Source organism: Puma concolor, chromosome E1 (assembly GCF_028749965.1).
Source record: "Puma concolor isolate L17-30 chromosome E1, mPumCon1.1.hap2, whole genome shotgun sequence".
NCBI lineage: Eukaryota > Metazoa > Chordata > Mammalia > Carnivora > Felidae > Puma > Puma concolor.
In genome coordinates this window covers 15568938-15594486 of record NC_141680.1, presented here as the reverse complement: position 1 = coordinate 15594486, position 25549 = coordinate 15568938, and the positions used below count along the sequence as shown (strand labels likewise).

General features: G+C 39.4%; 1 protein-coding gene across 2 annotated transcripts in view; it reads left to right on the top strand.

The window, feature by feature from the left end:
- The window catches only part of RPA1 (replication protein A1), a 74346-nt gene that overhangs the window by 21782 nt on the left and 27015 nt on the right, over window positions 1–25549 (top strand). For both annotated transcript variants that reach the window (XM_086686347.1, XM_086686348.1), the window contains one exon: window positions 7395–7483. In XM_086686347.1, the coding sequence (XP_086542473.1) occupies window positions 7395–7483 (89 nt within the window). The remainder of the gene's footprint in view (window positions 1–7394; window positions 7484–25549) is intronic.

Below are 25549 nucleotides of genomic sequence, written 5' to 3'. Positions count from 1 at the left end.
ACCCTGATAGAATTTTGTGTTCTTGTCCTGGTGCTTTGAAAAAAAAATTTTTTTTTTAATGTTTATATTCATTTTTGAGACAGAGAGAGGACAGCGCATGAGCAGGGGAGGGGCAGAGAGAGAGGGAGACACAGAATCCGAAGCAGGCTACAGGTTCTGAGCTATCATCTCAGAGCCTGACACGGGGCTCGAACCCATGAACCATAAGATCATGACCTGAGCCGAAGTCGAACGCTCAACTGACTGAGCCACCCAGGCGCCCCTTGTCCTGGTGCTTTGTAAAAAAGACTTTTGTCATACGTACATTATAAAATTCACATAAATAAAAATAACTGTAATCCCACTGCCTAGAAGTAACTATTAGTAACATTTTGTTGTAATCCTTCCAGAATTTTTCTGTAAACATGAGTACTTATAAATTTGTATTTTCCTTAAAAAAAACTTCATAATATAGTTTTATAAAATTCTTTTTTAAGTTTATGGTTGTTGTTTTACATGTTCCTAGATAAACCTCTATGTCATATATTACTTAGCATGTCATTGTATAAGTTTACTTTAATTTAGTTAACATTTAATATTACACAGTATTTCACTATTTAAAGTTTATCACCAGTGTTCCTTAGAATATATTTGTAGCTCTTTGTGTATTCAGATTTTTAGAGAAGACGATCATTTTAATAAAAACAACACACAGAATCACCAATTCAAGCAATGCAAAACAAGGTACAAAGAAGGGGAAAAAATGGTCTAAAATTGATACAACCTAGAAATAACTATATTATGATTTAATGAGTATCATTCCAAAAATCTCACCATGCATATTTATCAATAATTGGTGAATCGATGGAAATCATCTTGGTAGTGGAATGACAATATAAACACTGTTACTGCTCTCTTCCTTCCTGTATAATTGGGTCCAAAACCATTAGGTGGGGTCAAGCAAGGTAGGTGTTTACAAGGGAGGGGTGGTGGTGGTGGTGGTCTGGAACCAGGTATTAGCCCAAACAAAGTGAGGACGGGGTCTTTGTGAGCTGGACAGGGTGCTGGAGCCCCAGCAGGTAAGGAGAACACACACGAGGGGAGAATGGCTGCGGCCCAGAATGGGTTGTCGGAGCCTGAGTAGGGTGAGGCAAGAGTCTGTGTGGCCGTTGGATCCTGAGCAAGGGATGAAGCCATCTGGGAGTGTGGGGGTCAGGGGACAGCAGCATGTTGTTGGAGACTGGGTGGGATAAGGAGGGAGGCCAAGCAGAATAAGGAGGGGGTCTGCAAGAAGTGGTGATAGCCCAGCATGAGTGTCAGAACCAATGGGGAGAGGAGGGTGCTTGTTTGTAATGGGATGGTGGTAATCTTAGAACTAGGTATGGAACTTGAGCATCGGGAGGAGGATGTCCGTGGGTGCAGCAGTGGCAGGTGGTGACATATGAGGGGAATTGATTTAATAAATATGTTGAGGGCAGTGAGAGCTAGCCAAGGGAGAAATCTGTGATTCTGGATTGGAACTGGAGGTTTCAGAGTGAACTCAATGTTTTTGATAGGTAGATGTAGATACAGATATAGATAATTAGTTTGGGGTTTTAAAGTTCTATTTTATTGGGTCGCCTGGGTGGCTCAGTTGGTTAAGCATCCAACTTTGGCTCAGGGCATGATCTCACAGTCTGTGAGTTCGAGCCCCGCTTTGGGCTCTGTGCTGACAGCTCAGAGCCTGGAGCCTGCTTCAGATTCTGTGTTCTCCCTTTCTCTCTGCTCCTCCCCCACTCACACTCTATCTGTCTCTCAAAAATAAAATAAAAACATAAAGAAAATTGATAAAAAAATAAAGTTCTATTTTATTTTATTTTTATTTTATTGTTATTCAATTTATTTAAACTAAAAACAAAAACAGTTCTCCCATTTCTCCCACCCCCTTCCCCTTGCCTCTAACAACCACCAATCAGTTTGTTCTTTGTATCTATGAGCTTATTTCCACATATGAGAGATCAAATGGTAATTGCCTTTCTTTGTCTGACTTAGCATAATGCCTTGGAAGCCTATCCATGTTTTCACAAATGGCAAGATCCTCCTTTTCTTTAAATGGCTGAATAATTGTGTGTGTGTGTGGTGTGGTGTGTGTGTGTGTGTGTGTGTGTGTGTGTGTGTGTGTACCACAGTTTGTTTATGCATTCATCTATTGGTGGACACTTAGGTTGTTTCCGTATCTTGGCTATTATAAATAGTGCTGCAGTGAACATGGGGGTGTAGTTATCTTTTCAAGTTACTACTTTTGTTTTCTTTGGATAAATGCCCATAAGTGGAATTGCTGGATCATATGGTAGTTCTAGTTTTAACTTTTTGAGGAGCTTGCATAGCGTTTTCCATAGTGGCTGCACCAATTTACATTTTCACCAACAGCTGTACAAGGGTTCCCTTTTCTCCATATTCTCGCCAACACTTGTTATTTCTAGTCTTTTTGATAATTGCTATTCTGACAGATATGAATGAGGTGATGTCTTATTGTGGTTTTGATTTCTATTTCCCTGATTCATGAAGTAGAGTATCTTTTCCTGTATCTCTTGTCTAGGTATGTCTTCTTTTGAAAACTGTCTCTTCACATCTGGTTGGTGTAGGAGTATACATATATTGTGCAGTGTGTGTGTCTGTGTCTGTCTGTCTGTCTGTCTGTCTTGCCTAGGTCTGTCTACCAAGAGAGCTTTGGAGCAGCAACAGCACAATAGCTGTGAGCCCACTTAGCACATCTTGGTTTCTGAATGCCAAAAAGAACCAAGGCTCCTTGGAGGATGGCTTGTTATGGGCTTGGAAATTATAAGTCGAGCCTGGACTATCTTAATGTGTCAGTTGGTAAGGAAGTGCTCAAAGGGAGAGGGGACCCTGTCAAAAGGCTGGCAGAAATCTCACACTTGCCAATCTAAGATAATTTATAAACCACAATAAAAGTGCAAACAGATTACAACCTGTTGAATACAATAGGAGTTCGTAAGTCTGTACTGAATAAATGAATACATGGGGGGAAGATAAAGGTTCTTCTTAACATAGAATGCCATCTAATAAATGTAGAAGGAATGATGGAATAGAAAGTCGCCATTTGGTAATCATCACAATATTAGTTCATGCACGAAACATCAATGGGTGCTTTGACTGCTCTAACAAATTAACACAAACTTAGTGGTTGAAAACAACAGAAATTATTCTCCCTGGAGGTTGGAAGTTGAAATCAGTTTCACTGGGCTGAGATCCTGGTGTTGGCAGGGGCATGCTCCCTCTGGAAGCTGTCTGGAAGAATCCATTCTTTCCCTCTTCCAGCTTCTGGTGGTGGTTAGAATTCCTTGGCTTTTTGCTGCATCAGCCCAGTCTCTGCCTCCATGGTCACATTGCCTTCTGTCTGTTTCAGATCTGCCTCCCTCTTAAAGGATACATGCCATTTCTTTTAGGGCTCATCTGAGGATTCAGGAATAATCTTGCCATTTCAGTCATTAACTTCATCACATTTGCAAAGTCCTTTGTTGTCCCGCTCACAGGTTTCAGGGGTTACGACATGGATATCTTTTGGTGTGGGGGATTCAGTCTACTGCAGATGCTGAAACAAGTGGTGAAAGTTTGCAGAGTAACAGGTTTTTTTATGGGGTTAAAGTACTTCCCCACAACATAATTACTAATAGTAAATGGAACAGAGGCAACTTCATAGTGGAGGAACCTGGCAGACAGTACCTTATTCCAGTGATTAAGGTTAACATTACCAGTAATGGGACAAATAGAAATCGTGTATTACCTGATAAGATGCAATGAGAATAACACAGCATCACTAATAGTATATTTTTGCGAAAGATACACAATCTATATCTAATCATGAAGAAACCTCAGGTAAATTAAGGGATATCCTACAAAATAAGTGACCTCTGATTTTCAAATCTCAAGCATGAAAGTAAAAAAATTGTGTACACTGAAAGACTGTTCCAGATTGAAGGAGTCTTAAGAGATTTGATAATTAAATATAACAAGTGATCCTGGTCTGGATTATTAAGGACATCATTTAGACAGTTGATAAAACTTAAATAGGTTCTGTGGATTATCGAAAAATTCTTTCATTATGTTTCAAGTTCAGTGACTTAACCAGGCTATGTCTTTTTTTTTTTAATGTTTATTTTTGAAAGAGCAGAAACAGAGCATGAGTGGGGAGGGGCAGAGAGAGGGAGATACAGAACTTGAAGCAGGCTGCAGGCTCCAAGCTGTCAGCACAGAGCCCGATGTGGGACTGGAACTCAAACTGTGAGATGACCTGAGCTGAAGTAGGATGCTTAACCGCTTAACTGACTGAGCCATCCACGTGCCCTTTAACCAGGCTGTGTCTTAATGTCCATTGTTCTTCCTTTTTTTTTTTTTTTTTTTTCTGGTCCATGGTATGCCCTTTCAGTCTGCAGATTTATTTCTTTTCAATTCAATTTTTCTGTGTGTTATTCCTTAATGCTGTTTTCTATTTCATTTGGTTCTAGTTTTTATTTACATTGTGGATAACTGTCTTCCCTTTGTGTCTTCAATTTGTTTTAGTTTATTTTCTAATGCATATGTTGGATTAAGTCAAGATTTTTCAACATACTAGTAGTTCAGTTTTTAGCTTTCTCCTTGCTGTCTCTTGGTGTTTATAATCTTTAAGTGTTAGATGTATAATGGTATTACTTTTGTTCTGTTTTTGTCTTAAGTTCCTTTTTCTTCTCAATCTCTCATCTCATCTTTTGAGTTTTATTTTATTGAATTCTTAGTCTTATTTTCCAAATCTCTCTTGGGAAGTATTATTCCCTTTCTTGGCTTATGCTTTCTTCTAGATTGGATTCTCTAATTGTCTCTGCCTTTTTTGTTCCTCGTATTTTTATACATTTTTGCATGTTGCATTGTTGCCATGTCATTTCTTTTTATCTTTTTCATGCTTAACGTGGATGGTTCTGTCAGACTTCATATTCGCTCCGACATAGTTTAAGCTGGATACATCTCTTTGCCAACCTTCCCACTTGGGATCTATTATCTTCCACTCCAGGCTACCTTTGAGTGCTTGAGTGGTTCTTTTTATCCACTTTTCTGTCCTCTGGGGTATGGTTATGGGAGAAGATGGAGTGCTGTGCTGGGGTTGAGTGCAACAACTTAGGCTTGGTTCTCTACAGTCAGGGATAGAGTTTCAGTCCCACGGGCTTTGCCTCTTTCTACCATCTCACGATGGTGGCATGTCTTGTACTCTTTCCTACCTCTGTTGACAATCTGTGTCCATACATCCCAGCTTATTTACCCCTTAATTTTTTGATGGACATTTAGCTTTATTCCAAACTGGGCTTTAGCAATCATCCTTGCAAATTTATCTTTATGTGTTCGTGCTATTACTTCTGAAGAGCAGATTGCTTGAGTTAGTGTTGTGGGGGTCAAACGACATCTCTTAACAGAAAATATACCAATTAATACACCCAGTAACTTTGTGTAAGAGTGCTTCTGAATAAACAAATCCAAGGAAACAAATTAGTGGTTCTGCATGGGTGGGGAAATGGAGTGGTATGTGAATGATATCTCAAAAACCTGTAAAGAAAGAAAAAGAAAGGAAGGGAGGGAGGGAGGGAGGAAGGAAGGAAGGAAGTTCCCCTTAACCTTGTCAACATATTGGATACTACTAATTTTTTTTAAATGTTTATTTTATTTTATTTTATTTTATTTTTTTAATTTTTTTTTTTTCAACGTTTTTATTTTATTTTTTTTGGGACAGAGAGAGACAGAGCATGAACGGGGGAGGGGCAGAGAGAGAGGGAGACACAGAATCGGAAACAGGCTCCAGGCTCCGAGCCATCAGCCCAGAGCCTGACGCGGGGCTCGAACTCACGGACCGCGAGATCGTGACCTGGCTGAAGTCGGACGCTTAACCGACTGCGCCACCCAGGCGCCCCTTAAATGTTTATTTTTGAAAGAGAGACACAGTGCGAGTGGGGGAGGGACAGAGACACAGACAGAATCCAAAGCAGGCTCCAGGCTCTGAGCTGTCAGCACAGAGCCCGACGTGGGGCTCGAATTCACGAGCTGTGAGATCATGACCTGAGCCAAAGTCAGATACTTAACCAACTGAGCCACCCAGGTGCCTGTATGCTACTAATTTTTAAAAATAATTGTTAATTATCATTAATTTACATTTCCATATTCGTGAGCTCAAATGTCTTTTCAGGTACTTGTTTATTCTTTGTAGTTCTTTTCTGAATAGCTTTTTATATATGTACTTTGTGCATGTTTTTGTTTCCTGGGAGATCTTTGTAAACCAGAGATATCAACTACTTTTTAGCTGTTTCAAATATTTTATCCCACTTTATCATAACTTGCTTATGGTGTCTTGTGATACAGCATTTAAAACTATTTTTAATTTTTTTAATTTTTAAAAATTTTAGAGCAGGGAAGGGGCAGAGGGAGAGGGAGAGAGAGAGAGAGAGAGAGAGAGAATCTCAAGCAGTCTCCATGCCTGGCACAAAGCCTTACATGAGGCTTGAACTCGTGAACCATGGGATCATGACCTGAGCTGAAATCAAGAGTGGGACACTTAACCAGCTGAGCCACCCAGGTGCCCCAGTAAATAAACTTTACAAAAAAAAAAGAAATGATATTTGAGATGAGAGCAAAAAATGAGTGCTAGCTGACGGCAGAATGAGAGAAGGTCATCACAGTCAGTGAGCAGCATATACAAAGGCTTTGTGGCAGGAGAGAGGGTGGCAAGAGAAAACATGGCATATACCAGGAATTGAAAGCAAACAGAACTGCTGGAGAGCAGTGTTTCTGGGAAGCGGTATGAGGTGAACTAGAAAGAGATCAGCAAGACCAGATCTCACAGAGCCTGTAGGGTATGTGAAAGGTTTCAGTTTTGGGCTAAGGTTCTTGGGAAGTTATTGAAAGGTTTTAATTAGAGTTAAAGCTAGGTAAAAGAACTATAAGTTCTTAGATCATAATTACATTAAAAAATAGCTACAGTTGTAATGGTTTTCACTGGGAAAAGGTAATTGTTTAGATGGGTATATGTTTCTGAGAACAGATCATCTGTTGTTGTGCCATATATTATTGTGTTTAATCTAAATTCTGATTGTGTCATTTACTCCTTGATGGCACGGTTTGTGGTAAGGGCACTGCATTTTAATTAAAGGACTAGATGGAAAATGAAAATCCTGCAATCATAAAAAGCCTTGATAATGATACAGTGAAAGATTAAGGGAAATATTTACACAGGAATTGATACCATATATTTCTCAAGTTATTCAGTAATGAAAACCTGTTGACAAACGGAAATAGTTTTATCAAAATGATTATTGGGGGAGAGCTTTTTAAGTAGCTTGTCATTTGAAAGGTTCTGAATTGATTTTTTCTAACTTGTTTCTATTTCTTTGCCTTTGTAGGAGAGTAATTATTTTGATGGAGTTAGACATTTTGAAATCAGCCGAAGCAGTTGGATTAAAGATTGGCAATCCCGTGCCCTATAATGAAGGTAAAAGGCTTTTTTATAGGTTGTAGCACTCGATAGAATACCTCTTTATAGATCCAGAATTCTACCATTTGGTTTCAGTTTGATTTGTTAGTCTTACTAAAACTCATGATTTGGAGGTTTAGGAACCAGGTTATTCTTTCAGGTTTTTTAGTACGGAAGAAATGATGGTAGGACTCCAAAAGGAAAACTCTCTCTGTTTTTCTCAACACACAACTTCCTTCATACTTCTGGCTTGTCTGTTACCAAAAGTGTGGGGTTTGTCTCACACTAAGCAAGTCTCTAATTCTCTGTGGACGAGAGCCGGTTGTCCTACAGTGCCAGTTGAGTTCTGATACTACCTATCCAAAGTTAGCTTCAGATTCCACAGATAAAGACAGAGTCCCGCAAGGCTGCCTCCGCACCCCTCCACCACCGCCAAACCCCAGTTCGGATGCCAGTCAAAAGTCTAGGTAGTTCCCTCTGCTTCTGACCAACTGGCTGTAATTGAAGGTTCCCACAATCCCCTCCTCAGGTTCCATTAGATTAATGAGCTAGAGCGGTTCACAGAACTCAGAGAACAGCCAGATGGGAGAGGTGCATTGGACAAGGTGTGTGGGAGGGGTACAGAGCTTCCGTACTCTCTCGGGGTGCACTGTCCTCCCAGTGCCTCCATGTGTTCACCAACAGAAGTGCCCCAAACCCCATCCTTTTGGGTTTGCATGGAGGCCTCCATAGACATGTTGGATTACATCATTGTTGTTGGGTGATTGGTTCCACCTCCAACCTCTCTCCTTTCCCCAGAGGTGGGGAGTGGGTGCTGAAAGTTCCAACTCTCATCACATGGTTGGTTCCCCTGGCAACCATCCCATTGTTAGGAGCTTTACAGAAGTCACTGTGTTGATACTTAGGTGTGGTTGAAATGGGCTTTTTATAAATAAGATACCCTTAATTCCTCTTATTACTTAGGAAGTTGTAAGGGTTTTGAGAGCTCTGTGCCAGGAACCATGAATGAAGGTCAAAAAAATATTTCTTATGTATCACAATATCACAAGCTTGCATTAGGAAAAGAGGGAAAATGAAAGAATAGAAAAAAGTCCCACTTACAATAGATTAAAAATAACAAATACATTGAAGTGTTAATGAGAAGTGTGCTTTCTTTTTTTTTTTTTTTTAATTTTTAAAAAAATGTTTTATTTAGTTTTGAGAGAGAGACCAACAGGAAGAGTTGGGGGGTGGGCAGAGAGAAAGAGACACAATCTGAAGCAGGCTCCAGGCCCCAAGCTGTCAGCACAGAGCCCTGTGTGGGGCTCAAACTCAACAAACCATGAGATCGTGACCTGAGCTGCAGACGGAAGCTCAACCGACTGAGCCACCCAGGTGCCCTGACAAATGTACTTTCTTAAGATCATTCTTACGCACATTTTTGTTTTTATTTTATTTTTGTTTTTAAAAAATGTAAAGCAGGGGCGCCTGGTTGTCGGTAGAACAATCAACTCTTGATCTCGAGGTTGTGAGTTTGAGCCCTACATTGGGTGTAGACGTTATTAAAAATAAAATCTTCAGGGGTACCTGGGTGGCTCAGTCGGTTAAGTGCCTGCCTTCACTCAGGTCATGATCTCACAGTTCATGAGTTCAACCCCCACATTGGCCTCCACTGTCAGTGAAGAGCTCGCTCTAGGTCCTCTGTCCCCCTATCCCTCTCTCTCTGCCCCTGCCCTGCTCATGCACTGTCACTCTCTCGCTCGCTCTCTCAAAAAAAAAAGTAAAAAATAAAATATTTAAAAATAAATAAAAAATGTAAAGCGTGTAATTGGTACTCTTTTGATAGCTCACCACACCCAGTAGTTTTTAAAATAATTTCTGTGTTTATTGCCAGGCCACGAATAAACTCCCTGAAGGTACAGACCATATTTTGTTCTTTGTTGTGTCCCTCATGCCTAACTTTTATTTTTATTTATTTTTCATTTTTATTAAATAAAATGCAAAACAGTGGCCACCCACCCTTTTGCACCTCTGTGATCAGAAGCAGCTTTCAGAGCACAGATCCCCAGTATTTGGAGGACAGGGTCCTTTTTGCCTACCTCGTTTCTCCAGAACTGTGTGCACAATGCTTTAGGAAAATGTGCACAGGGGCTCCTGGGTGGCTCAGTCAGTTAAGCATCCGATTTTGGCTCAGGTCATGATCTCACGGTTTGTGAATTCAAACCCTGCCTTGGGCTCTGTGCTGACAGCTCAGAGCCTGGAGCCTGCTTCGGATTCTGTGTCTCCTTTTCTCTCTGCCCTTCTGCTCACGCTCTGTCTCCCTCTCAAAAATAAATACACATGGGGGAGAAAAAAAGGAAAAGGTGCACAGCTAGCTGCCTGCCATTTAGCTGAGGGCCCAGAGGTAGGTAGCTGTTACTGTGCTAAGAGCTGGAATTGACTGTAATTTGCCATCCAGATCTTCTCCTGGAAGTTGCAAGCCTTCAGGAGACTCCCACATTCCAAAATAGTTGTATCAGACAGATTCCGCCAGTGCAATTATAGTTTAGGTTAAGAGAGATTCCTAGTACTTCCTAAACAGTGAGTATCTGTTGATAATGAGTTTTATTTTCTTGTGAAAATACATAGAAAAGCACAATGAAAGAATGATTTAATTACTTTAAACGAGAGACAATGATAATTCTAGAAAAAGACAAAGAATTGTAAATCACTGACCCTGTTAAAAGAAATGGCTCATCTGTTCCTCTACCAAGTCTAATAAAAATAAAATTAAAAATAATTAGTTAAATAAAAAGGGGTGCCTGGCTGGCTCAGTCGGTAGAGCATGTGACTCTTGATTTCAGGATCATGAGTTTGAGCCCTATGCAGGGCATAGAACCTACTTTAGGAAGAAAAAAAAAAAAGTAAAGCCTCACTGTTCACCAAAATAAATTTCCAGATTTGTTTTAAAAATTAGAAAATAAGGGTGCCTGGGTGGCTCAGTTGGTTAAGCGTCTCGCAGTTTATGACTTCAAGCCTCGCATCAGGCTCTGTGCTGACAACTCAGAGCCTGCAGCCTGCTTTGCATTCTGTGTCTCCCTGTCTGTCTGCACCTCCCCTCCTCACACTCTGTCTCTGTCTCTGTCTCTCTCAAAAATAAACATTTAAAAAAGAAAATGAAACCATCAAAAATAATAAAGAGGATGGGGCTGCATACGGATTGGGATAATTCACAATGACTACATGATTACATTGAAATAAAATTTCACATGGTAAAAGTAGGAAGGTATGTAAACTTAAACTAGGATAAAATACTTATAGAAGATGAGACTGATAGAGGCACCTGGCTGGCTCAGTCAGTAGAGTATGTGATTCTTGATCTCAGGATCATGAATTTGAGCTTCACATTGGAGGCAGAGTTTACTTAAAAACAAAACAAAACAAATAGCCAATACATAACAAAAAATATTTAGCCTTACTGGTTGTTTTTGTCTTGCTCCTGGTCTTAGGGAGATAGCATTGTCTTTTTCCATTAAGTATTATGTTAGCTGTAGGTTTTCATATGTATTTTTTTATCATTATGAAGATGTTTACTTTTAAAAAAAATTTTTTTTTTCAACGTTTACTTATTTTTGGGACAGAGAGACACAGAGCATGAACAGGGGAGGGGCAGAGAGAGAGGGAGACACAGAATCGGAAACAGGCTCCAGGCTTTGAGCCATCAGCCCAGAGCCCGACGCGGGGCTCGAACTCACGGACCGCGAGATCGTGACCTGGCTGAAGTCGGACGCTTAACCGACTGCGCCACCCAGGCGCCCCGAAGATGTTTACTTTTAATTCGTAGTTTGCTGAGGGTTTGTATCAGGAATAGGATGGTGAATATTTTGTCCAGTGTTTTTTTCGGTATCTATTGATGATTGTATGGTTTTTTCTTTTTTATTGGTTAATATGGTGAGTTACATTCAATGATTTTTGAATGCTAAACCAATTTGTGGTTTCCGGGATATGTTATGTCATCACGATCTATTAATACTTTTTATATATTGTTGGATCTCATTTTCTGAATTTGCTTGATTTAACAAACCAACTTGATTTTGTGTAGAATTTTTACATCTATATTATGAGGGACATTTGTCTATTATTTTCTTGTGATACTTTTTGTCTAATTTTGTTGTCATAGTAATCCTGGCCTTACAGAATGAATTAGAAAGTGTTCCCTCTTAAATTTTCTACAGTAGTTCATGTGGAATTATTACTTTTTACTTAAATGTTCAGTAGAGTTTACCAGTGAAGCCATCTGGGACTGATATATTTTTTAGAAAGGTTTTTAAACTACAAATGCAATTTCTTTAACAGATACGTATAGGGTTATCCAGATAATCTGTTCCCTTTTGAGTGAGCTGTAGTAGATTGTGTTTTAAGAAATTTGACCATGTCATTTAAGTTGTTGGGTTTATTGGCCTCTATAAAAGTAAATAGTCTTGGGGTGCCTGACTGGCTCAGTCAGTAGAGCATGTGACTCTTGATCTCGAGGTTATAAATTCGAGACCCACTTTGGGTGTAGAGATTACTTAAAAGTAAAGTCTTTTAAATAAATAAATAATGGTAAGTAGCCTAAAAACCCCAATTAAGTGGCAGAAATTATCAGATTGAATCAAATAAATGTAGTATTAGCCTTTTGGTGTCTGTGAAAGGCTGTAGTGATGTCATTTCTCTCATACTTGATATTCATAATTTGTATTCTTTTTTTTCCCCATGATCAGTCTGGCTAGATGATTTATCAATTTTGTTAATCTTTCCAAAGAACCACCTTTTGGTTTCATTGATTTTTTTTCCTCTTTTTATATTTTCTGTATTACTTTGATTTAAAAAACATTTTTTTTTTAAGTTCATTTATTTATTTTGAGAGAGCACAAGCTAGGGAGGGGCAGAGAGAGAGGGAGAATCCTAAGCAGGCTGCACGCTGTCAGATGACCTGGGGCTCCATTTCATGAAACTGTGAGATCATGACCTGAGCTGAAGTCAAGATTCAGTGCTTAATGGTCTGAGCCACCCAGGTGCCCCTATGCATTGATCTTTAATGTTTCCTTTCCTCTGTTTATTTTGGGCTTAATATGTTCTTTCTCACCATTTCTTTAGATGAATGCTGGCTCATTGATTATGACCTTTCTTCTTTTCTAAAATTAGAGGCATTTGATGTTACGAATTTACCCCTAAGCACTGCTTTAACAATGTCAAGCACATTCTGGTGTTACAAGTTTTATTCCATTCAGAGTACTTTCTGGGGTGCCTGGGTGGCTCAGTCATTTAGGCATCCTACTCTTGATTTTGGCTTAGGTCATGGTCCGACCTTTCGTGAGAATGAACCCCAGGTCGGGCTCTGCTGACAGCGCAGAGCCTACTTGGGATTTTCTCTCTGTGCTTCCCCTGCATGGATGCACACGCACGCTCTCTCTCAAAATAAATAAACTTGAAAAAAAAGTCAAATGGTTTTGTGTACACTTTAAAACAAAACCAAGTAAATAACATTTCCCTGCCTTATTTTTCTTTGGCCTCTAACTCCTGTCCAAAGGCAGTCTTTTCAAATTTTAAGCTATTTCTTCCATATTTTTCCCCATATTTATTTCCATATTTTTAAATAACATTTATGCTGTTCTTTCTTTATTTTTCAGTGTAGACATTTGTTTACTGACTTCACACTATGGTGAAGTCAGTAACATATAGTTACTGTATTAACATACAGTGTTCTATTATTTTCAGGCGTACAATATAGTGATTTCAGGTGTAAAATATAGTGTACAATTCTATACATTACCCAGTGCTCATCATGATAAGTGTGCTCTTAATCCCCACCTCTTTTATCCATCTTCCCACCCACCACCCTCTGTTTGTTCTCTATAGTTCAGAGTCTGTTTTCCGAGTTGTCCCTTTTTTTCTTTATTTGTTTTGTTTCTTAAATTCCACATATGAGTGAGATGATATTTGTCTTTCTCTGACACACTTATTTTACTTAGCCTTGTACTCTCTAGCTCAATCCATGGTGTTGCAAATGGCAAGATTTTATTTTATTTTTTTATGGCTGAATAATGCCACCTTTTCTTTATCCATTCGTCTATCAATGGACACTTGGACTGTTTCCATAATTTGGCTATTGTAAATAATGCTGCAATAGGCATAGGGGTGCATATATCTTTTCGAATTAATGTTTTCATATTCTTTGGGTAAATGTCCAGTAGTGGAAATACAGGATCATATGGGAGTTTTATTCTTTTTTTTTTTTTTTTTTTTTGAATTTTTAAGTTTTATTTTCTACGTGTTAACATGCTTATTAATGCACTTTATTTTTTTAGGTTTATTTATTTATTTTTCAGAAAGAGAGAGAATTCCAAGCAGGCTCCATGCTGTTGGTGCAGAACTGGACACAGGGCTTGACCCCACAAACTGTGAGGTCATGACCTGAGCCAAAATCAAGAGCCAGATGCTTAACCAACTGAGCCCCTCAGGTGCCCCAGATGCAGACTTTAATCTGATAAAGTCTGCCCCTAATCAGACTGTTGATTATTTCCATTTGTAATTGGTTAAATCAGAGAAAAAAATTTAATTAATTTTTAATATATGCCATCAAAAATAAATATTCACTTAATGTGATCGTATCTGTTTCATGATATCAAAACATTTTTTCCTCCCCAAATAAAGATTCTAAGTAAATATGAGATTTCTTCTAATGAAAAAAGTTATGCCTTATCAGCTGTTGAGCTTACAAAACAATACAGGGGATTGCTACCGGCACACTTACTGTAAGAGGAAAGTATGTCCAATGAAAAGGAAATTTAAAATATGACATTAAACTTGTATGAAAAATTTTAGCAACGCCTTTACTTCATTTACTTCTAACTTTTCCATAAATACCAGAAAAGAAATTGGACAGTTTATAATGAAACTTAGAAAAATGTCTTTTTCCATAAAGCAAACTTAACTCATCGTCTTTCCCTGTGGCTCCTTCTTCCAGTCCTCCTCCACTGTGCTAAAGAGCTATTGAGTTCTTCCAGATTTTTGATTAGACAGGTGGTTTCCAAGCCGACTGGGCTTTCTAGGTACATAGTTCCTGCACGGGGTTTTCCAGTCATTTGTCCAGCTTTGAAAATATCTCGGCCTGTTCATGTTCCACATGCTTTGTTCATGGGATGGGTAGAGCTTTGAGAAGCACAGTATTCCCCAGTGTGCACTGCTGAAGAGCATTGTGAGCAGAGTAGATTTTTCACTGATTAAAATACTTCAATAAATAGGGATCCAAAATGAGCCTGGTCACTCTCACTTTAGCTTAGCCGGTTTTTGCATTGTATTGCTGTTCCAGTGACCTTCCCCATTGATATTATGTGGCTTTGGTCACCTCCCAGCTCTCTCTTCTTGGCACTTGTTCTGGTAGTTCTATTTTTAATATTTTGACCCTCCCAATTGTCTTCCACAGTAGCTGCACCAACTTTCAATCCTGCCAACAATGCATGCAGATTCCTTTTTTCTCTACGTTCTCACCAACACCTGTTGTTTCTTGTGTTGTTGATTTTAGCCGTTCTGATAGGTGTGAGGTGACATCTCATTGTAATTCTGATTTGCATTTCCCTGATGATGAGTGATGTTGAACATCTTTTCGTGTCTGTTGGCCATCTGAATGTCTTCTTTGGAAATATGTCTTTTCGTGTTTGTTGCCCATTTTTAATTGGATTATTTGTTTTTCATTATCAGTTAATTTTTTTAATGTTTTTTTAATGTTTTTATTTGTTTTTGAGAGAGACAGAGTGTGAGGAAGAGAGCCAGAGAGAGAGAGGGAGACACAGACTCTAAAGTAGGCTCCATGCTCAGAGCTGTCAGCACAGAGCCTTACATGGGGCTCAAACTCGTGAACCATGAGATCATGACCTTAGCCGAAGTCAGACGCTTAACGGACTGAGCCACCCAGGTGCCCCATCAGTTAATTATTTAACTAAATCTGAAGAGATGATGATCAGTCATGAATATTTGGAAAAGAATTTCTGACACAATTTATGAGAAATATATATGTTTAAGGAAATGTATGGAATAATTTTAAGAGCTTATATAATTTATTAAGTTAATAGTTTTTATTAGCTATTTTAATTATAAACATGTTTAAAAATTTTAAATGGGAGTGCCTGGATGTCTCAGTTGGTTAAGTGTCCAACTTTGGCTCAGGTCATGGTCTCACGATTTATGAGTTCATACCCTGCATCAGGCTCTCTGCTGTCAGCATGGAGCCCACTTTGGATCTTCTGTCTCTCTCCCCTGCACCTCAAAAATAAATATACACATACAAAAATTAAAAATGACTTTTCAGCTGGTCAGTATAAAGGATGCCAAAAGCTGTATATGACTTACCTTATTTAAAGTTTTCCATTATGTATTTCTTTCTCTTTCCCAATTGATTTCACAGTAGGAAATTAAATAGGTGTTTGGTTTTTTGGTTTGTTCTTTTTTTTTTAATTTAATTTTTTATTTTTTAAAATATACATCCAAATTAGTTAGCATGTAGTAAAACAATGATTTCAGGAGTAGATTCCTTAATGCCCCTTACCCATTTAGCCCATCCGCCTCCCACAACCCCTCCAGTAACCCTCAGTTTGTTCTCCATATTTATGAGTCTCTTCTGTTTTGTCCCCCTCCCTGTTTTTATATTATTTTTGTGTCCCTTCCCTTAGGTTCATCTGTTTTGTCTCTTAAAGTCCTCATATGAGTGAAGTCATATGATTTTTGTCTTTCTCTGACTAATTTCACTTAGCATTATACCCTCCAGTTCCATCCACGTAGTTGTAAATGACAAGATTTCTTTTGATTCTTTTTGATTGCTGAGTAATACTCCATTGTATACATACACCACATCTTCTTTATCCATTCATCCATCCATGGACATTTGGGCTCTTTCCATACTGTGGCTCTTGTTGATAGTGCTGCTATAAACACGGGGGTGCATGTGTTCCTTCGAAAGAGCACACCTGTATCCCTTGGATAAATGCCTAGTAGTGCAATTGCTGGGTCGTAGGGTAGTTCTATTTTTAGTTTTTTGAGGAACCTCCGTACTGTTTTCCAGAGTGGCTGCACCAGCTTGCATTCCCAATAGGTGTTTGTTTTTAACTTAGAGAAATAACTGTTCTGGTTAAAATTAAACCGTTTCTGTTGGTCCTAATAAAGAAAGGTGCTTAGGTGGTTTCTACTAAAGTACACTAATTCACTGTCTAAATTTAAACTTATCAAGCATAATTCTTCAATTTATCATTAATCAAAAATTACTAGTCAAGCTTTTGCTTAAGAAGGATAAATGTGATCCCAGTAATTTTTGTGCTAGAAGCAAACTGCATCCTGTCCTTGTTTTCCTATCTGGGACTTAGTTCTGGTCTTCACCTCAGTGGAGTTAATGGAAAGGAAAGGAAAGTTTGAGATGCTCAGGCCTGCTGCACAATCACAGAACGTTAAGAGATAGAAGGAACTGTTTTAGAGATCAGTTGTGTTAATCATAAGACAGAATGAAAGTGAAGGAGGTGATAAGTGACTTGGCCAAGATTGCAGAGCAAGTTAAAAATTACACAGCAGGTGAGTCACTTCAACAGATGAGACTCATTATTCCTGATTTCCAGGTGAAGATGCTTTCCATTGTACCCAGACCTTCAAAGATTAACCTTCATATCAAAATTTTTGCCTATTACGAAAATTGTATTTTAGTTAATAGAGTGTGTGAGTTGAATCTATTATAGGAATGTTTCTGTGTGTATATATAATCAGAAGTAGTCTAATTCATGTTAGTATATTTGTCCATTAAAACATGTATAATTTTATTTTTTTTTAATTTATGTTGAGAGAAAGAGTGTGCCTGCATGAGTGGGGGGTGCAGAGAGGGGGGAGAGAGAGAATTCCAAGCAGGTTCCATGCTGTCAGCACAGAGCCTGATGTGGGGCTCAAACTCATGAACCATGAGATCATGACCTGAGCCAAAATCCTGAGTGGGACACTTAACCAACTGAGTCACCCAGGTGCCCCCAAACTTGTATAATTTTAAAAATGGAAATATAATTAAGGTAATCAGACATCTGTTTTTTATAAACATTAATTTCCTTGCAACTTTTGAATAGATAATATAATTACATGTTTCCAAAGTGAAAAGTACAAAATTATATATTTAGGAAAATCTTACTGCTACCCCTGCCGCCGGCTAATGCCGTGTTTGTATCCACTGCTGACCTGTATAGGTAACCAACTTTAGGAGTTTCTTTTTATCCTTTGGGTGTTTCTTTATGCAAATATATACCAAATAAAAATATTATATATTTTTATTCTGTGCTCCAGTTTGCTTACACAAAAGGTAGGATAACCTTTTTAAAAATTTTCTATTATTAAAAACATTTTTTTAATGTTTATTTATTTTTGAGAGAGGGAGAGAGAGCACAAGGAGGGGAGGAGCAGAGAGAGAGAAACACAGAATCTGAAGCAGGCTCCAAGCTCTGAGCTATCAGTGCAGAGCCTGGCACAGGGTTTGAACCTATGAACTGTGGGATCATGACCTGAGCCAAAGTCAGATGCTTAACCAACTGAGCCACCCAGGTGCCCCTTCCCTTTTTTGATCCTGCTTTAAAATTTTTTTTTAGCTTAGAGATATTTCCATGTATATACACTTAGAGATCTTCCTTATTTAAAAAACAAAACAGGGGCGCCTGGGTGGCGCAGTCGGTTAAGCGTCCAACTTCAGCCAGGTCACGATCTCGCGGTCCGTGAGTTCAAGCCCTGCGTCGGGCTCTGGGCTGATGGCTCGGAGCCTGGAGCCTGTTTCTGATTCTGTGTCTCCCTCTCTCTCTGCCCCTCCCCCGTTCATGCTCTGTCTCTCTCTGTCCCAAAAATAAATAAAACGTTGAAAAAAAATTTTTTTTTTTTAAAATAAAAAAAAAATAAAAAAAAACAAAACAAAACAATTAAAGAGTGTTCTGTTGTGTAGCTGTTCCATAGTGTAACCAGCCTTGTTACATTATGGCTTGTTTGCATGCTGTAGCAATGAAAACAGTACTGCAGTGAGTAACTTTGTACATATGTGGGTATATTGACAGAGGTGGTTTGGTTGCCAGAAGTAAGATTGCTTGGATCAGTGGATAAATGCATCAGTGGTAGGTAGATATGGTAGGATTCCCCTCTGTAGCATGGTAACATTCTGCATTCCCACCAGCAGTGCATGAAAGTACTAGTTTCTTCTCAGCTGTACCAACAGAGTACGTTATCAATCTTTTGAATTTTCACCAGTCTCATAGATGAAAGCTGAGATCTCAGTGTAGTGTTTAATTTGTATTCTCAGCAAGATGAGCATCCTTTTAAATATTTAAGGGCTTTTGATTCTCTGTGAACTGTGTATCCTCCATTTTTCTCTTGGGTTGTTCGTCTTTTTCTTCTCCATTTTTAACAGTTCTTTAAAGAGTAGGGAGATTAGTCCTTTGTCTCTGATATGAGTTATAAAAAGCCTTCTTTACTTGGTTATGGTGGCTTTTTGCCACAAGCAATTTTTTTGTTGCTGTTTTTATGAGGTTAAATTTTCCAGTCTTTTTTAAATGACTTTGGAATTTTGAACCATCATTAGAAAGGTCTTTAAGGGTTTCTAGCTGGCTCAACTGGTAGAGCATGCAACTCTTGATCTTGGGGTTGTGAGTTCAGGCCCACATTGAGTATGGAGCCTACCTAAAAAAAAATTTTTTTTCATTAAAAAAAAATGAGGAAGGCCTTCCTTACTCCAAAGTTATTAAAGTATTCACCCTTTTTTTTTTTTTACATATATTTACTTAGAGAGAGGTCGGCGGCGGGACAGAGAGAGAGAGAGAGGGAGAGAAAATGCCAAGCAGACTCTGAGCTGTCAGCACAGAGCCCAGCGCGGGGCTCTGACCCACAAACTGAGATCAGGACCTGAGCTGAAGTTGAACGGTTAACCCACTGAGCCACCCAGGGGCCACCACCAACCTTCTACCTTTTACTATGGCCATTGAATATGTTCAAATGTTACTTAAAAAAAGATATTTTTTTTAATGTTTATTTTTGAGAGTGAGAGAGACTGAACGCAAGCAGGGGAGGAGCAGAAAGAGAGGGAGAGAGAATCTGAAGCAGGCTCCAGGCTCCAAGCTGTCAGCACGGGAGCAGGATATGGGGCTTGAACTCACTAACCGTGAGATCATCACCTGAGCCCGAAGTCTGACACTTAACTGACTAAGCCACCCACGTGCCCCATGTTTTATTCTAGTATCTACACAATTACATTTTCTATATTTAAATCATGATTGCCACTTCTGTCTTACAATTGGTTTCTTGATTTGTGGTGTTTTGAGCTTCACTTTTCATGTAATTTGGAATTTATGGGTTTTCTCTGCTCCTTCATTTCACTAAAGATGTAGTCTCTATGTGGGGCGTTTGTGTGTAGAGTATATATTCTTTCTCCTTTATGCTCTGTATGATTTTTAGAAGTGGGAAAATTTGGTTAATTGTGCTTCTTCCAAAAATGGACCCTTCTAGATTTTAATGTTTACCTATACAAAACATAGTAATTTGGTATTTTAAATTGGAGAAGGGGGCACCTGGGTTAAGTTGGTTAAGCGTCTGACTCTTGATTTCTGCTTTGGGTTTGTGAGTTCAAGCTCCACATTGGGCTCGGTGCTGGCAGCGTGGAGCCTACCTGGGATTCTGTCTGTCCCTCTCTCTCTGCCTCTCTCTCTCTCTCTCTAAAAATGAATAAGTAAACTGAAAAAATAAATAAATAAATTGGAGAAGGAAAGCTGAAGCTTATGTAGGTAAAGTCCTAAAATCTTAAATTGGAACATCGCATTTGTTTTGCAGTAGTAAAGTTCTGTTAAAATGAGCACATTGCTTATCCTCTCAAGCTTTCAGGACAAAACAGTGTTTAGCATCTCTATGAAATCTTTGGATGCAGAAGGGTTGAGGGAGAGATCATTGTGCCCAACTTTATCACCTTTGTCCAGATTTCTAATGTTTTTTTATGTTGTATTTAATTGAGTGGTTGCTGTGGACATTTTGTGTTTCAGGGGAAAAGTATTTGAGATAAAGCTGGAGCTGAAAGGGTTGAAAGGTAATTATCGCTTGGGGTCAGGACTATAGAACTAGCTGAAAAACTCCTTTGTCTCAATAGGCCATTCCACTCGCTCTTCTTTTTCTTCAGGGCCTGTTAAAGTGCAGAGGGATGAGGGAAGATTTTGCTGTCCAGGATTATTTGCTATTGAATTTCATTGTAACCAGATCAATAACACTTTGTTACTTGGGCCATGGTGGAAATAGCTTTGTTACAGTGGCTATTGCATTGTGGTGTATTTCACACAAATGGTTTCTAATTGTCTATTGTGAAGGCAAGGAAACTGTTACTAGTGAGGAGGGAAATAAAGTTAGATTTGTATCCTCCAAGCACTTAACCCAGAACCTGTGACATATCAGGTGAGCTGTGAAATTAATTGACTAAACCCAACTGGGAAATAGGCAGAGGAATTACAAAATGTGCATTGAAATTGTTTGGAACTAGTACCACATTAAGTACAGATACTTAACAGAATTTTCCAAACATGAGAAATAAAACTTCAAACGTAATTCATGTTTCATATAATATTGGATTGGATGATTTTAAACTCCCATATCTATCACTATATATTTTTGTCACTATGTATATTACTACTGCATACTTACAGTGTTTATAACATTTTACTTAGACTTAAGTTTCTTATATGATACATAGTTACTAGCATTATTTATTATTGAAAGGTAGAAGTTGGAACTTTTTTCAGCCTTATTCCAATCATATTATGCCAACAGGAATTTTTAACTAATGGGTTGACTTTTTTTTCTTTTTCTGGTTATTAAGAAGGTACTTGCTAGTAGAAATTGAGTTTTTGTTACTCTGTATATTCTGTGGTTGTTAGCTAATTTTTCTCAGCTGGTGGCTCATTTACCACTATATATTTTAAAAATTTTTTTTAATGTTTATTTATTTGAGAGAGAGCACAAGCATGAATGGGGGAGAGATACAGAGAGGGGGAGAGAATCCCAAGCAGGCTCCGTGCTGAGTGGAGCCCATTGTGGGGCTTGATCCCATCACCTGTGAGATCATGACCTAAGCCAAAATCAAGAGTTGGATGCTCAAATGCCTGAGCCAACCAGGTGCTCCTGATATATATTTAAAAAGAAAGTTTTTTAAATAATCTCTGTACCCAATGTGGGGCTTGAACTCATGACCCTGAGATTAAGAGTAGCATGCTCCATGGGGTACCTGGGTGGCTCAGTCGGTTAAGCATCTGACTTTGGCTCAGGTCATGATCTCACAGTTCGTGGGTTCGAGCCCCATGTTCGGCTCTGTGCTGACATCTCAGAGCCTGAACCCTGCTTTGGATTCTGTGTCTCACTCTCTCTCTGCCCCTTCTTCCTCACGCTCTCTCTTTCAAAAATAAACATTTTTTTAAAGTTATTGAAAAAGAGTAGCATGCTCCACCAACTAAGTCAGCCAAATGTACCATTATAATGATAATAGAAATGATAGGTGTAAATGCAAGTAACTTGAGAAGCTAGAGTATTTTTCTTCTTTCTTTCTTTCTTTTTTCTTTTTTTCTTTTTTTTTAATGTTTTATTGTTGAGAGAGAGAGAGACAGAGTGCAAGCAGGGAGAGGGGTAGAGAAAGAGGGAGACACAGAATACAGGTTCCAGGCTCTGAGCTGTCAGCACAAAGCCTGATGCGGGACTTGAACTCACGAACTGTGAGATCATGACCTGAGCTGAAGTCAGATGCTTAACCGGACTGAACCACCCAGGCGCCCCGCTAGAGTCTTTTAATGTCCTATTTCCCCCTGGTTCAGAGACAGTGGTTAAAGCTAGCACAGAGCAAAAGAGTCTAATAAGAATTAGGACCTTGATTCATCTTAAGTGGGATGGTTTCATTTGCAGGTGGCACAAAACCGAAGATTAGCAGTTGATTCTCTGTATTGCTGTTTGGGGGTATAATTTCAGTTTTTAGAAAGATTTTTATTTAGCCGTGGACTAATTTCGGGTTTTGTGGTCAGCAGCTGTGTTGTAGCGCATTAAATTGAAGGGTGATTGTTGCAATTTAGAATGCACCAGGACTCTTGTCATCCATTTGGTTTCAGGACTGTCTCTTGTCTCCTGTGCCAGATTTGCAAGTGTGGGCCAATGCAGGAGTTTAAGATTGCCCTAACAAGATTGGTGACTTAGATGTTTCCGTTATTAGTTATGTTCTATATAACTAGAGTTTGGGCTGCCAGAATAGGTTGCTTACAATTAAAAATTAACTGGATGGTGGTGAAGTGGGTGGATCTGGTCAGACAAACGTGGATCAGGACTGGATTCTGCCTCCTCCTAGCTCTGTGTGACTTTGGGCAAGTCACTTGCCCTCTTTAACCCAGTTTTTTCATCTGTTAAATGAAGATAGTAATAGTGCCTTTGTCATAGTCCTGAAGATTAACCATGTACCTGGTGCATAGTAAGCACTCAAAGATTATAGCTGTTATTAATATAGCTTAATTGGTGTCTTGTTAAAAACACTGTGCTTTATTGAGTCTGAGAATCCAATGAGTGTAATTGACTGTACCAGTAAATTATATACTGATAAGAAATTATAACAGTTAGATCGCCTATTGGATTTTATCTGGGATCTGCAGTTTGCCTTTGGGATTGATCACCTTGTCGTTTTGAATCCTGACAAATCCCTTGCTTCCCACCCTTTATACTCTCCTCTGGTTCTCAACCTCATCAAGTTCAAATCAGCCATCCTTTTTAGCTCCCATGGAATTGTTTTGTATCTGCTTCCTTACTAATCTCCCTTAAAATGTAAAAAGTACATTCTGTCAATTTTTTATTGAAAGAAATATGCTTTGGGGTCACCTGGCTGGCTCAGTTGGTGGACCACGCGACTCTTGATCTTGGGGTCCTGAGTTCAAGCCCAAGCTCAAGGCCTGGAGCTTACTTGAAAAAAAGAAAAAGTGGGGTGCCTGGGTGGCTCCGTCACTTTTGTGTCCAACTTTTGATTTCAGTTCAGGTCATGATCTCACGGTTCAGGGGATTGAGCTCTGTGCTGACAGAGTGGAGCCTGCTTGGGATTCTCTCTTTTCCTCCCTCTTTGCCCTTCCCAAGCTTGTGCACATGCGCTCTCTTTCCCACTCTCTCTCAAAATAAATAAATAAACTTAAAAAGAAAAAAAGGCATTAGGGGCACCTGGGTGGCCCAGTCAGTTAAGCATCTGACTCTTGCTCTTGGTTCAGGTCATGATCTGAGTTTGAGCCCCACATCAGGTTCTGTGCTGATAGCTCGGAGCCCGCTTGGGATTCTGGCTCTCTCTCTCTGCCCCTTCCCCGCTTGCACTCTCTCCTGCTCTCTCAAAATAAGTAAACTTAAATAAAAAGAAAAAAAAAACCACTTTGATGTGCTAGCATAACTGCTGTAGCTTCTTGTATACTGTAGTTCTGTGTGGCGTCAGATTTAGTACCTGTAAACACACACAAGACATTCATTACACTTTTTTAAAAATGTTTATTTATTTTTTGAGAGAGGGAGAAACAGAGTATGAGCGAGGGAAGGGCAGGGAGAGAGGGAGACACAGAATCCGAAGCAGGCTCCAGGCTCTGAGCGGTCAGCACAGAGCCCAGTGCGGGGCTCAAACCCACGAACTGTGAGATCGTGACCCGAGCTGAAGTCAGCCGCTTAACCAACTGAGCCACCCAGGCAGGCGTTCTTTGGTGTTGGGGATTTTTAATAAGCAAACAAAATTACACAAAATATGGGGTGCCTGGGTGGCTCAGTTGGTTAAGTGTCTGGCTCTTGGTTTTGGCTCTGGTCATGATCTGGTGGTTTATGGGTTCAAGCCCCGTGTCAGGCTCCACAGCTGGCAGCGTGGAGCCTGCTTGGAATTCTCTCTCTCCCCCGCCCCCACCTCTGCCCCTTCCCTGCTCATGCTGTCTCTCTCAAAATAAATAAACTTAAAAAAAACCCACAAAATACTGTTGATTACAGTAAACCAGCTAAACTAGAGTCACGGCTGCTGGAGAAACAGCTACCAGAGTACTGGGAGGGACTCAGCTGGTCTTTGTTCAGAAGCTCCCGCTGAACACACATAAAAATCCTAGTCATCCACGTTTAAATGTCTGCCAGTCTAAATTTAGATAATTAAAAAATATATGTATTTCATTTGCAGTTGCTAATAATCTATCAAATCTTCTCTCTCCCAACCCCACTTTTTACCATATGCCTTATACACTCTCCTTTCAAATACCAGTTTGGTATTTAAGTTGTTCACCCCCATTTCCAGTAAGGATAAGAAAAAAATAGAGAAATGCAAAGTATATAGCTAGACAACTTACCCAAATATAAAATATTTCCAAATAGTTGAAATAAGAGGGGAAAACATTGGACTCCCTGCTGTCAGCCCAGAGCCCACTTCAGATCCTCTGTCCTCTTCTGTCTCTTTGCCCCTCCCCCATTCATGCGCGTGCTCTCTCTCAAAAATAAACATTTTTAAAAAAGGTTTTTTTACATTTATTTTTGAGAGACAGGGCACTAGTGGGGGAGGGGCAGACACACACACACACACACACACACACACAGGCTTCAAACTCTGAGCTGTCACCACAGAGCCCTACATGGGGCTCAAACTCACAAACTATGAGATCATGACCTGAGCCGAAGTCGGATGCTCAACTGACTGAGCCACCCAGGCACCCCGAAAATGAATTAACATTTTTTTTTTTAATTTTTTTTTTCAACATTTATTTATTTTTTGGGACAGAGAGAGACAGAGCATGAACGGGGGAGGGGCAGAGAGAGAGGGAGACACAGAATTGGAAACAGGCTCCAGGCTCTGAGCCATCAGCCCAGAGCCCGACGCGGGGCTCGAACTCACGGACCGCGAGATCGTGACCTGGCTGAAGTCGGACGCTTAACCGACTGCGCCACCCAGGCGCCCCAATGAATTAACATTTTTAAAAATCCCTAGCATGAAAAAAAAATAATGCTTTAACTCATATGTTAAAATATCTAAAAAAGTACAACCTAGAATAGGTAAATAGGCAAGTTATATTATTGAAAATTATGGTA